This window comes from Neodiprion lecontei, chromosome 2, assembly GCF_021901455.1.
Source record: "Neodiprion lecontei isolate iyNeoLeco1 chromosome 2, iyNeoLeco1.1, whole genome shotgun sequence".
Classification (NCBI taxonomy): Eukaryota; Metazoa; Arthropoda; class Insecta; order Hymenoptera; family Diprionidae; genus Neodiprion; species Neodiprion lecontei.
In genome coordinates this window covers 12717417-12731234 of record NC_060261.1, presented here as the reverse complement: position 1 = coordinate 12731234, position 13818 = coordinate 12717417, and the positions used below count along the sequence as shown (strand labels likewise).

Below are 13818 nucleotides of genomic sequence, written 5' to 3'. Positions count from 1 at the left end.
CTGAGAAAATAGTTGTTCTCCGGTTATTCCGATATGCCTAGTAAGACATTTCAGTGCTTGTGGATGCTGATGTAAAGTGAAAGAAGTAACGCGAAGCGTGAATGATTGCTTACCTGGCCCTGCTCATCATTCTCGTTGTTGGTCAACTTCACCTTCTCGAAGGAGACGACCTGCTTGCGCAGCTGCTCCCCGGTGAAGGGCGAGTCGGGGTGAAGGTAGAGGCGGGCCGGTGCCGGGGGATCTGCCTTCCCGGCGACTAGCCACGAGCTCCTGTGGTAGGCGTATCGGTACCTCTTGTTGTCCACAGGCACAATGTCCATCAGCACTGCGTACCGGCCCTCCGATCTCAGGCCATTGAACGACACTCGACAGGTCGGGAACATCCGTCTGTCGGATCGATACAAGCGATAGTGTGAATTACTGATCAGCGTAGAGGAGAACATAGGATACAGGCATGAAATAACAGCAGTAAAATTCAAGCTACTATGCTGCCTGGAGTTGAACAGGTTTAATTAAGCATTGGCTAAAAGTTCTTCATCTTGAACTTTGATCGTACACGGATTTATGATTTTCTTCTAACGACACTGTCATTGCAATTACGCTCTCACCGGTAAGTCTGTAATTTATACCATAATTACCAGGGGTATATTACCGAGACCAAGACCAGAAGTAAATACTCGTTTATCATTTGATTTCAATGTAATCTTACACTAGTCAACGCGTCGGAAAAAGACGAATCCTGAATTCCTAACATGGAAATGCAAACGACGTATGTAATTTCGATGTGTAAATGTCCCTCAGGTTTCACCTCGGACTTTGACTATTCGATATGTAATCGTTATGTATTCAGTGATGTAATGCATTGGACGTCACTCATACCTTCAAAGATGACCTGTTGAGAAATGAGAATAATTCCATATGGAGGAGAATAACTCCTTCCGTGGACCAACTAAAGTCAACTGTGAATCTCATGGCGAATATTGATGTGCGCATCTTTGGACACCGTGAACATGATCGATAAAACGAAGCCAGCAATTGTTTAATCGAAAAATAACAACATGTTCAGATCATCAAAATACGTACACTGACGTACACGTTGAATTTTGAGATTAAAGTTCGCCAGCTATGGCGTCATGAAAATCCTTTCGCTGCATAAACACAGCCGTGATGACCACAGGGCGGTTTTTTGCGAAGAAGAAAAGTAACTGAAAATTGGAGGCACGAGAGAGAGTTCTGTCAACTAGAAAGTTATTCGATGGATGACGATGTTATGAATTTACAAAGTAACTGGGATCTGAATTCGAAGGAACTAAAATACCGTACTTATTTCGGAACAATTACATTCATAAGAAGTTAGTAAGTCTTCGACACTTTTCAGTGACAGAATTCTTGAATTCTTCGGTCATGAAAGAATTAACGTTATTCTGTCATTATTACATTTTACAGCCCTGCTTTGAATTTTTTTCGTAACACATGATTCGAAGAAAATGTCTGATTGTGTAATCGTAGGAACAAATGATCTTCAGCATACTAAAAAAAGTTTGCAAATTTTCCCTGCAGTTTTCAACGTCCAAATTATACCCACACGGTGACAAAAAGTCTCGATGCAACCTTTTCAGGTATTCAGCATTTGAACTGTAACCAAGAGGAAACAAAGGACCAAATCACGCTTTGATAAGATGCCATTTCTCTGCAGCGAGTATAAAAATTTACCGCCTCGAGGAAAGAGCGTATTGTGTCAAGGGTCGTGCAATTCCCCGGAATCGCAAGATGTCGACATCAATGCAAATTTGGCACAAATCCCGCAGTCTCGAGGTTTGAACAACTCGAGTGTCAATCGCGACGCTTGTCAAATGAACATGGCACGTTTCAGCCTAGGCTTCGATGTCCGAACTAATCAAGCTCTGACTTCATCGGTCCCAGTCAAACGAGAAGCGTGCCTAAGGACGAACATAAGAAGCTCTGACAGGACGACGAGCTGCGCCAAATACGCTCAAGCGTTATTTTGCTTCATCACTCTGAACCTTCTGCTTGGCGTATTTTTAGGGACCAAACCCATCATGCCACTGTTCTTCGCCAGCCAATTTTGTGGCGCTATTACAAACATCTACTGGAGATTAACTGGCACTCTGCCTGTTTAAGAAACATCGTTTAACCGTAATGCACAATATGTTGATCTGAGGAATTGCACATCTCAACGATTGTTTGAAATATAAATTTTTGATGATTAGAAATAAAGTCATTGTCAAAAGTCAAAGAAGTTTACAAGCTGTTGTTTATACAAATCGAAGCTTAGAACAGTTTGGCACGGAACGTAAATCGCGGTTACGAAACGGAACTTGGGTCTTCGCACAAGTTTAATCTACTCCGTGTTCAGCCCCATTGAGTCGCAATTCACTTGAATAAACACTCATCGCTAATTGTAAGTTGCTGATAACGACCACCCGGTGCAATATGAATACAACCATAGCCTCATCGACTATGAACAGTTTCTACGGAGCCTCAGAATATTTGCATAACCGGTTTTTCGTAAAATTCAAAAGCCCATAATTTACCTTCAAATTGCCTTACGGGATGTACCGATGAAATCACGGTGTGGTATGGAGAAAAGCAAGCAGGACATATTTCAGAAATAGTATTTGAAGTTTGAACTTCTGTGCTTTCGTTATAACATTTTTGATTTCCAACGCATTGAGCACTCTTAAATAAACTTATAATTAGCCGAGCTTGACTCCAATGTTTTTAAAACTGAAGTGAATATCTGCCTGAAACAGTAATTCCAAAATTTACTTTTGATAGGTTCTCCTTATTTTCGAAACTAGATACAAACGACAGGTTCTACCAAATTCCGTTGCCTCCTGAAGTAACCCACAGATGGCTTCGCCGATTTCGCTACTCAATCAATACGCTCAATGTCACCCGAATAGTTGCACCCGTTTTCGATTTATTGTCGGTAAACAACATTTTCATTTTTGGATATAGCTCAAGGATGTCTCCACGACTTTTGTTCGAAATTCAACCAGTTATGGATCCAAGATAACCGCATCGGTTGAGACTAGAGTCATCAATGTCCATTTGATCGCGATCGTTGAAAATTGATGACATCTAGAAATCCAACTGAAAATTATCAAAATAATTCTCTAGACCTGAAAACGTATGGGTCCAGTGAAGAGATTCAACTTTTCATTTCATGGTGATTATAATAAGATTCCCTCTGCTCCGAAAATAGAAGAGCGGAAAATTAAGGAGATGAAAAAGTATGCAGTAGGTAACTACATTCTGGGCGACTATCCCCAGTTCCATTTGGGTAAGTTTTACCATGCAGATGATGCGTGCGATATACTTCGACCCCTGTCGAAATCATCACCTCGAAGAATTCTTACCTGAAATCTTTGTTCAGTGACTCTTTGAGTCTGATAGATATATCGTCTCTCGCACCTTTGACACCCTTGGTTCATGGTGGCTCAAGATTTTTATCCGACTCTAAACTTTTCAACCGGAATATATTATTGTCCTTGTGTTCACGATACCTTGTGCCAAGCAACCACGAAGAATACAGAAAAGAGTTTCACAATATGAATTGTTCAATCTTGTCGATATCTTTGCTTATTGGATCCCGTATGTTAAGGACAAGCGAATTGGTTTATCTTGTTGATTTCGTCGAGGGTACGGAATGATTTTCAAAACAACTAGACCAGACGAAGAGGATTTAGACGAACTTAATTGCCTTCACGATAGTGGACTAGAGTGAAATACGCGAATCTGGATAAAAAGTCTGGACCATGAAATCCGAACGATCTGGACAAAACACCGTAGTCAGAGCGATCCTGCAGAAGTCGGTCAATTAAACCGAAACAAACGGCCCTCTTTGCTTCTAACGAGCCTATAATCGCGACCCCCCTCCCTGCCCCTCTTCCTTCATCCACCCTCGCAAAGCAATCCTCGAGCAAAACCACCCGGAGCGACCCGGGCGGCCCGGGAGCTCGTCAGCAACTCGGGCCGAGAGGGTCGAACAAATGGATTACGGAAGCAGTGGATATTATAGCGATCTAAGTTACTCAACTGTTTGCCGAGTTAACGACTCTACCGCGCTGCCAGGTGGTGTCACTATTGTAATTATGTCTGCGGGTATCGCGTCCATACCCACACAACATTAACCGACTCGGCTCTCTTAGCGCGTCACATGTATCTGGACTCTGGCGCACAGCATATTGTGTGCAGACTGCCGCCACGGCAAGCCTTCATGTCGCACAACCCTAACACAAAGGTAGACGCGCACAGCGCCTACCGATCCTACCTTCCTACCTCTGGGACGCCGAGTGGGTGAGACGCCACTGATGAACAGTTCGCGTGACAGCCCATAGACACATCCTGCCTGGCTTATACACTCACGGGAACACACGCACTGACCTCGCAGTCAGTCGATAGCCAAGCCACGTGGCGGCGCCACCGTCGAGTCTCAGATTCTCGCTTGTAAAGACTCTCTATTGAGCTGTTATTGCCTTCGTGCTTTTCGCAGATCCGCTGCATCTAGCATTTTTACACTCTCACCGTCGTGCGGGTTGATAAAATTAGTCCTTGATACCTGGTGAGGGAAGGAAGATTCTGAAGGATGAAATACAAAATCCGTTTCTCAGAAACTTGACGATTTCTTATTTCATCCCATGATCAGTGCTCGCGTGAGCAAGGAAACCCGCCGGTACTTTTGGCTCGTTGTGAAAGCTTTTGAAATTACTCGTGGAGCCGTTATTCGTCGAGTTAACGTCGCGTTGGAAAAGTGTGATATAATGTACGTATAATGAACGGGTGAGTAAAAACAGGCAGTTTTTGGCGGTTCAGCGATTTCTGCCGCAGGACTACGATGCGGTGTTTTGTGAGCTTATCGCTCTGAAGCTATGTAATCTATGAAGACCACTTCACTCGAAGCTTATAGATGGGTTTATATCACACATTTACCTGCATTCGTATGTATATAATGAACTCTGGCAGGTGATCCTCCGGCGCTGTATGATTACGATGCGCATCGCAGCAGTGCGGCCAGTCGGATAATTATATGAAAATTGCATCTCGCTTACCGAAATCTAAAACGCTTTGATTGCTCGATCGCAAAAACTGATAGAAGAAATTTCTAACCATATTTTTTTTTGTTCATCATTTTTCTCATTTAGTATTTTTCATTTTAACAACTATCATGACATCTGCCGTTCAGCGATTAGAGTGTTTTTGTGTCTTTTGCGTTTTTTGCTTCTTCAAGAGTCAGCAGATGCTGTTACATTTCTATGCATATCTCAACAACATCTGGTTTCCGCTATTACCGATATGAAGTAAAAAATACTTTATCGATGTGTCACATGCAGCTGTCGAACGAATGTATATGACATACTCACTTTTTGATTACGTTTATATAATGTTAGGAATGCAAACGCTTAATCAAAAAATAAATGTTACCAGAATAAAATAAAAACATCGATTCGGATGGGTTGTTTGTTTCACCTCTACTCAACAATGATTTCTCGAGTTATGAAAAAAAATGCGAAGAGAACATTTTCTTTTTCCCCAAAATCTTAAACTTAAGCAAGCGTTGCGGTTTTTACTTTTTAATTGTATAGTTTTGTCCCCTTCCTGGTTGATTTTGACATTATTTAAATACATACGCAAATAGGTGCAACTGCCGTTGCAAGAAAAACTTTACGGCGAGGTTGAATTAGCGCGGTGCCAAGCGTGGGAAAGGATCAACGAGAAGCTGACTGAGAAAGAGCAGCGAAGGTGAACAGGGACGATGCAGTGGTGAGGGACCGCCTGTCGCGATCCACAATTCCACCTGATTGGTCTGAATTTTGAATTGTCGTCGAGACTGACACGTTTGTTAAACGGGTCTTGTACAACTTAAAAAGTTTTTAGGTAATGCTGAGTTAGGTGGCTGGATACCGGTAACCTTTTCCGATACCATAGCTATGCTAGTCACCTAAATACGAACAATAAAACATTTCGATTCGGAAAAATATTCCAAAACTTAGTAACGATGTTTTCTTTGAGTTCTTACAGATTTTTGTATTTCGTAATGCAGAATACCAAACATCAAACTAATTCCTCTTTGATTAAATCCCGCCAAAAAAATTGAAACTTGTAAAATCGTGTTGTACCACCATATTTGTTACGGTCGATATATGCCGATACAACTGAAAACAGCAGCTATTAGCGCTCTGTGATTACCTAACAAGTAAAATCGATAATCCTTGACCCTGCAAAATATCCGTAGAAAAAAAATTCCACGCATAGAATAAACTAAAAGTGTCCAGTGGGAATAAATGGCACGTTTATTTAACGTTGGGGAATCGAATTGGAATGGTGAATTATAACGAACGTACATTACCAGTTTTCGTTTTAAATGGAACTGATCAAAACCCATCAAGATAAAATTTATTCTCATTGTAGTGAACTGCATATAATTGCGATTTGTCCGCAAAATTCGACGTCAAAAAAGCATCCAATTTCTCGGTTGTAAACGCGATCAGGATTTGTCTCAGCACGGAACGTTGAAGTCGAAACGGCGAATTCGGATTCAAACTTACCGGCCCGTTTTGGTGATGATCATTTCGGTCCCAAGGTCGTTGAACTTGTCCCAAAGCTCCTTGGTCTCCAAGTGACATTCGACGTCCCGCAATTCGTCGGAATTGCAGCTCGTCCGTCGGCGGTGTCTCCGTTCAACGTCACCGTCAAGCTTGGCTGAGACTTGTTCTTCGAGTAGGCTCGGCGACGTGTCTTCGACGCTGCTGCACTCCTCGACGTCGACGTCGACCTCCTGCTCCTCGTCATTGGTCGATCTCTCCGCGTCCTCACTCTCACCTTCACCGACCCCGTCTTCACCCTCGTCATCGTCGTCCAGGACTTCTTCGGCCACGGCAGTCGCAGCGGCAACAAGATCCGCTGGCGTCGTTTGAACGCCTGGTAAACAGAAAGAAAACTCGGCGTCAGGAATTTTTGAAGCACTTCTCCTCGGTTGAAAAAACTCGATACTCACGATCGAGACGCGAATGGAACTGTTCAAATTTTAGATTTTACACTTTCGTTTGTCTATCCTGAGTGACGAAGTATCTTTAATGATTGCAAATTTGCACTTGGACAGATCGGAAAAGTGGATGAAAATTACAAGACGTGCAAGCTGTCGTAACCTCAAACTCAACGAAAACCAGCGTATAAGTGCTTTCGACAATTTCTCGCGATCATACAACCTATCATTTCCCACAATTTGCAGAGATTCTATTAATAGAAGGTGGAAAATAGGTAAAAAGGATTTTCGTAATTGGTCGTTGAACCATAAAGGTCCAACGTCCCATGAGCTTTTAATAAATCCAAGTTTAAGAAGACGGAATTACAGAAGCTCGGTGTCTTCGCTAAGCATCGCACAAACAAGTGCAGATCAATCTCAACAAACACTAATTGACACAGCTGTGAGTTATCTTAGCAATCAAAATTGCGAAAAAGAACACTTTGAACACGCTCGTAACGACATTTTCTTTAACGAATACTTGATTTGAAAATTAGTTTTAGACAATTTGAATTGTCACGAAGATTTACACAAGTTCTAGCATCCTTTCCGATCTTTGCACGCCTCGACTTTGCGAGAGAACAAAAAAAAAAATTAAAGAAAATCTGAAAATATTTGTAACTAAGACCGTTCAGGGTTGCCCTGAATTCGTTAACGTGATTCCGCGACAAGCTGAAACGCTATAAGTGTGCTTTTATCATTATTATTAGCTATTTCTGCCGCTGATGCTACTAAAGAATTTGTAGAAACAAATAAGAAAGATATGAATTGCGTTGAAGCATGAGGCAACGCTCGAGTTGCCACGAGTGCGAAAGCACCGCTTGAAGAGAACCTCAACAATATACTAGGTATATACGTATCGTTCACACATGCATCTGCGCATAGGTATACGTATACGCATACCGAGAGGAAAGTTACGTCTTGACATACTGTATAAGTGTAAAATTTTACACGAATAACCCACGCTAATCACTGCTCGAATGCGTTGCAGAGAAGGAATTACCGTAACTCGTGAAAGTCGCGGCATGAGCTGCACGTCGGCGGTAAGCGGATCATTGCGGATGAAACGACGCGATTCGCTTAGAACCAGGCACTAATTATCCTTGTGACAAATATAATTAATATCTCGATGAGACAAGGCCGTGACACACCTTGGAAATGTTGGTTCAAGAAATTGCATCGGACGTAGGCTGTAAAAAATGTTAGCGATAAAATTAAACAAAATTAGCGGTGTTAACTGCTTAGCATAAAACAATTTATGTGGCAAATTCGAAAATTTAACATCAAATCGTTTTATACTGATAACAAATTAATTATAGTTTATAGAAGCTGTCCACACCGCATTTTTATTACAGTGTACAGGTTGGACAAGAAATTGTGGAGACTAACCGAATGGCTAATCCAAAGTTTGGGAGTTCGGGCTAAATTCAATGAAGTTAAATTTTTCCAAAACGACGTATCTCTGATACACAGTAAAAAATATGTCAACTTACCAATTTCGACTTGCGGGAAATTTTACAGGCAAATTCTCTACTAATTTTCCTGCAAAGTTAAATTAAGTTCTTTAGGTTTTCATTCAATCGCGAAAACGTTGCGTGTAAAATTATTTTATAAGTCGTAATTCGCGAACTTGTGTGCTTCATCATAAAATACATAAACGTTTAAATCAACATTCGTTTCAGGTGAACTATAAAGTACCAATTATCAAACAAAATGAGACCTGATCCATCGTAATTCGGTAAAGAACAGAATTTTCTAACAATTTTTCAATGATAAACAGCTAAACGTTATTTATACTTGAATTCAGGATTTGGAATTTTGTATCACTTTGGGAAGAATGATTCTTTGAATGAAATTCGACCCAATCGACTCGAGCTTACCAATTCCTTGTTCGATTATAGTTCTCTCGCGTGACGGTACCGCTGAACTGGACAAACATTTTCGATCCATGTTTTCATTGCTCACGGTTAATTTAATATTTTTTACTGTTCGGGGCAAGTATAATATTAGATCCAAATTGCACTCAACTTGAAGCGCTCGCCGCTTTAATTGGACGTTGCATGGGATAATTAATTACGAAGACCGCATGTTGAGTGGAAAAAACACTTTCCTTTGCTCAGCTGCTTCTGGCGCTAGCCACGTTTACTACCTATATCTTTTCCTACCGTCTAAGGACCCCGACAACGATTTCGTGACACTTAAAACGCACTTAAAACGTGGATAATGAACAGATATGAGACCAATTCATCATCAATGCAGGCAAAGGAATATTGTACGCGAACTCTCAGGATACATTTTGAGTCGTGCGCATAAATTGTTATGAGACAAAATCTTTCGCTGTACCTACTTCAAGACGGATTTTATCAATCATACTAATTTGAATTGCGAACATGAAGATCGCGTGCAAAGCAAATTAATTCGCAATCGCGTTGGCATCGTATATAATAATAAAACTTGGCACACCACAAGTAAAGGCGGGTAAATAATAAGCGCCATGATTAAATGTAGCGTTGAATATTCCGAGTGACGTTCGCTCAACATTTTAATTGGGTTTACTAAATAAAATTTCTCCGTATTTCTCCGATTAAGTCTGTTGAAATAAAATGACATCGCGAAAATAAATCTTCTACACGTTTAATTCATTGATATAAATAACGAAAAGTAACTATAGAATTCATTCACGAGAGCTGAAACGTGTTTTGAATGCGTGCCATACTTGTGACATCATTATCCGGTATTTCAGCACGACAAGGTATCAAAATCCAAGCTTCATAGGTCAGAATAGTAGTGCGAGGATTAATTTGTGTACATTTATAATACTGAATAGTGTTTTCACAAAAATCGCAGGCAGAAGAGAAAAGTTCCAACACTTCGGACCTTCAAATCATCGATATATTTTAGAAATGCATACACGGAGAAAAGGGTAGCTGTACTAAGTATTCACGTGCGACATAATAAGCGTTGAATTTACCGTCGCAGAACGAGGATGAGTTTTATACTTTGTATAGTAAGAATTGTGTTACAGAATCTGAATAATCGTCGTATTGCGACGGTAAACCAACTGCTACTTTACCATATGTAAAGTTTTCCTATACTCGTTTCTCTGTGTAATATTTCAACGTTAAATAGATTTTCAATTATTATTTGAGATCTGTAAAATCGTTTGAAAGTATAAACAAGATGTCGCATGAACGTGTTATACCTAATCTTAATTACCCGTAAGCGCCTCGAAATTTTACCTAAACCTCATTTGGACCTCGGGAAAATTTCGATTTTTTTTTACACTAAAGTGAAACTTTCTCAGATAGGAAACCCCTGAGTAAAAAATAAGTCAAAAAGTTCTTATTCCGATGTTTCAAAGTTATAATCAGCACCAAAATTGGGACCCATTTGACCCTAGAAAGACTCAAATGCAATATTCTTGGTTTGGACGTCAAATAATCCTTGCGGTTTTCTTTTCTCGAGTTCTGCAGATACCAGGTTCAATCTCGATCTACAGTTTTTAAGAACTTCGAGGCTCTGTTGAGTAAAACTCGGCTGTGAGGTTTACGGACGATGTAAATCAGACCGAAATTTGAGTTAGCATATCTGAACTACAAGTATATAGTAACCCTCAAACCTCAAAGAGGTTCAAACAAGTTATAATGTTGCGGCTCGGGTTCCGTTGCCAAGTTTCTCACTGGTAAAAAACGCGGGAGATTCGGTATATAATCATAGAATCCCGAGTCAAGTACATCGGAACGTTTCAGAATGAACAACAGCTTCAAGCAAAATGAAATATTCTTCAAATATAATAAAATATAGACGCGTTTCCGAAAAAATCGAGCGTTACCTGATACATAATGTTTCAATACTGAAGTAGTAATACGCGACATCTGTCTTCTTGTATGTACAATTATTTACACTGAGTATTTAATTTTGTTCATTCAATATTTGCTTTATTACTCGTAACCCTATTTTAGGAAGGACATATGCATGCAGTCGACGCCATTTACGACGCCAGGTGCTGCAGAAGAAACACGTCGACAAAGATCCTGCATTAACGGATCAATCCACCTCCCATATAATTGCGAAAAATTTTCGATGAATCGATCGAAGACGTCGTGAAGCAAATTTAGCGCTAATTCGTCGTCAACGATGAGGCCGAATTTCGAAACGTCGTTCAGATCCCGATATACCTAATATTCGGCACATTTCGTATTCATTGGAGAAAAATGCGTACATCAAGACTGATTAAGATCTAGTCAAACAGTCCAGCTGCAGCTGTTTGAATATTACACCTAGCACTAGGATATGGCACGTTAATAACCAGATTACAACTTGCGAAAATTGAAAAGTACACGCCTATTGGCTGCGATTAAACCTGTCAATGCGATTCGAAAGTGATTACAGTGTCCCGTGTGTAAATTCATCCAACTGTCGAATTATTTGATTAGTATCATCGAGCTACGACCTAAAGGCGTAAGAAAGTTGAGCTAGTGAAGAACACGACGGAAGCTACAGTGTTCCAACATACATAAACGAATAACGTTAATTGTCCAAAATCGCTCCGAATACTCTAACGCAATTCGTATAAGAATTCACAGTTCATAGACCTCAAGGAATTTGACAAGAATCACTTACAAAGATCATTTTATGCGCGAACTCGAACACGGAAGACCAGAAATATGGCAAAAGAATTTTGGATATGTCGAATTTTCCGTGCTCGTTATACCGTCTTGTTGCACGAGCATTGGTGAACCGTGAAAGTGAAACCCGCACCCCGCTGTGAGCCAGTGAAAATAGAGGGTGGAACGGACCTCTGGGCTACAGGTAAAGCGGGCATAAGGTCTGCAAGCCAAGAAGAAGTATCGCGCTCTGTACTAGATGACTATCGCGTTTTTTGGAACTCCCGGAAATCTTGCGGGTGGTCCGAGCGCGTTAGGGCAAGGCCGAATTTGTCATACCATTGGTGGTGCCGTTGGCGAGACCCTGCAGGTGGTAATGTCCAAACGAAGGACCTCTGGGCGCCATGATGGCCGCTATGCTGAAGTCCGTCGCCTTGCCCCTCTCCCCCTTGGCGGGCATTCTTGCGTCGCACAACACTAGGGTATCCGGCACTCCCTCACTTAGCGCGCGCCTTGTCCGTGCAGCGCTCAGCACCGTTCAAGAAAACGTTGATATAGCGATAATCCCACACATGAATTAGCCGGTTGAAAATCCGGAATCGCCACACGCGCACCGCTCGGTTGCGAGATGATACGCGTTCGTTCAGCTGCGTTTTCGCGGCACACAACGCGTCTGCGCCAGCCGACTTCCCGATCCTCACTGACCTCCGCTCCTCCTCCCCAGTCTTCTCCCCTCCACAGCTAGCGCGAGCGATAAGACGCTGCGCGCGCAACGCCGCGCTCGCTCCGCCCACACCGCCAATGACCAATCCGAGCCCGGTGGGCGGGGCGTAGAGTGATTGCAACGGGATCGGAGGCGTGGACTTAGGCGCTTAAGGGAGAGGATCGCCGCTTTTCACTCCCGAACACTCAGCGCTCGAACAGATCGATTGGGATAGTAACATGTTTGTTCACCGGGCGTCGCGCTCCGCCGGCCACGCCGAAGGCACACCTACCGTAGAACGTCGCAGCAGAAAAATCAAACTGTGCTGCTGGTCTGGTTACGGCCACCGGATCCCCGTTTCGCACCGCATGTGACGTGATACACAAGAGAACCGCCATTAAAGAATCACCACAAAGGATCTTGGTGCGAGGATCTTACACTACCTCTCTGGCGTTTTGTCCAGTTGGGTATGTGCGTGTGTTTTTTAGTACCGTCGATTTCAGTTCAACACCACTTCGATTATAGGTATACAATCAAGATTACCACCAAAAGGCACAATATTCGTAATGCAGGACAAAATGTATGTTTCACTTGGAACAGGCGCTAAGTCGGCAAATGGTGACTTATATTCACCCGTAACGAGGTGGAGCAATTATGGTCAATAAACCTAAAGCCCAAGCTGTTTGGATAATCCGAAGATTCGTTCATTGTGAAAGGATATTTCCAACTATATTTAAGTAAATACTCCAAAATTCTATAGTGCGCCAAAACGTAATTGGAACACTTCAGATATTCAACAAATGATTTTACAGAAAAAAAAATCAGGATTCTTTGGGAGCTTGCATGATAAAAAAGAAAATACAACGTGTAGAGTTTTTACGAAAAATTGATATTGAAATCTATTCCAAAAGTGTATCGTAATCCATTGACAATACCGCAGATTTTTCACTAACTTTTCGAATTCTAGTAAAAAAAAAAACGTACACGATATATTTTTTAACTAGGGCAGAAATTGTCATTTACGAGTACATAGATATACACTGAAGAAAATTTCATTTGTTATAGTAACTAGAAAAATTCAGTAAAACATATCGTTAAAAAAAAACTGTTTGAGCCATTGTGGGAATTACGAAAAACGAGGTACGCGTAATTATTTTGCGCTATTGTCGATACTTTTTTGATAATTGCAACGCACAATCAGTTTCTGAGGTTTACTCTACTTTTTTAGTTAAAAAAGGCTTTAACGTCAATTTATTCTTGCACAAGCATTAAAGTTTCGCAACAGTTACACGAAAATATAGCAACAACGATCGTAATGAGAAAGAATAGTGATGGATACTAGACTTTCTAGTTTTTGACTACTAGATTGTGGTAAAAAATAAAAGTAACCGGAACTAAAAATTTCTCTCGGTATACTAATCTGTATACTCGATAGTTGCGGGGTCAGTTTTTTTTTGAAA

General features: G+C 41.3%; 1 protein-coding gene across 2 annotated transcripts in view; it reads right to left on the bottom strand.

The window, feature by feature from the left end:
• LOC107216540 (T-box transcription factor TBX20-like) overlaps positions 1-12345 on the bottom strand; it is a 35049-nt gene extending 22704 nt beyond the window's left edge. For both annotated transcript variants that reach the window (XM_015653760.2, XM_046731375.1), the window contains exons 1-3: positions 11995-12345; positions 6573-6945; positions 114-387 (exon numbers count right to left, since the gene is read on the bottom strand). In XM_015653760.2, coding sequence (XP_015509246.1) covers positions 114-387; positions 6573-6945; positions 11995-12115 — 768 coding nt within the window. In that variant the 5' untranslated portion in view covers positions 12116-12345. The remainder of the gene's footprint in view (positions 1-113; positions 388-6572; positions 6946-11994) is intronic.
• Between the last annotated feature and the right edge of the window lie 1473 nt (positions 12346-13818).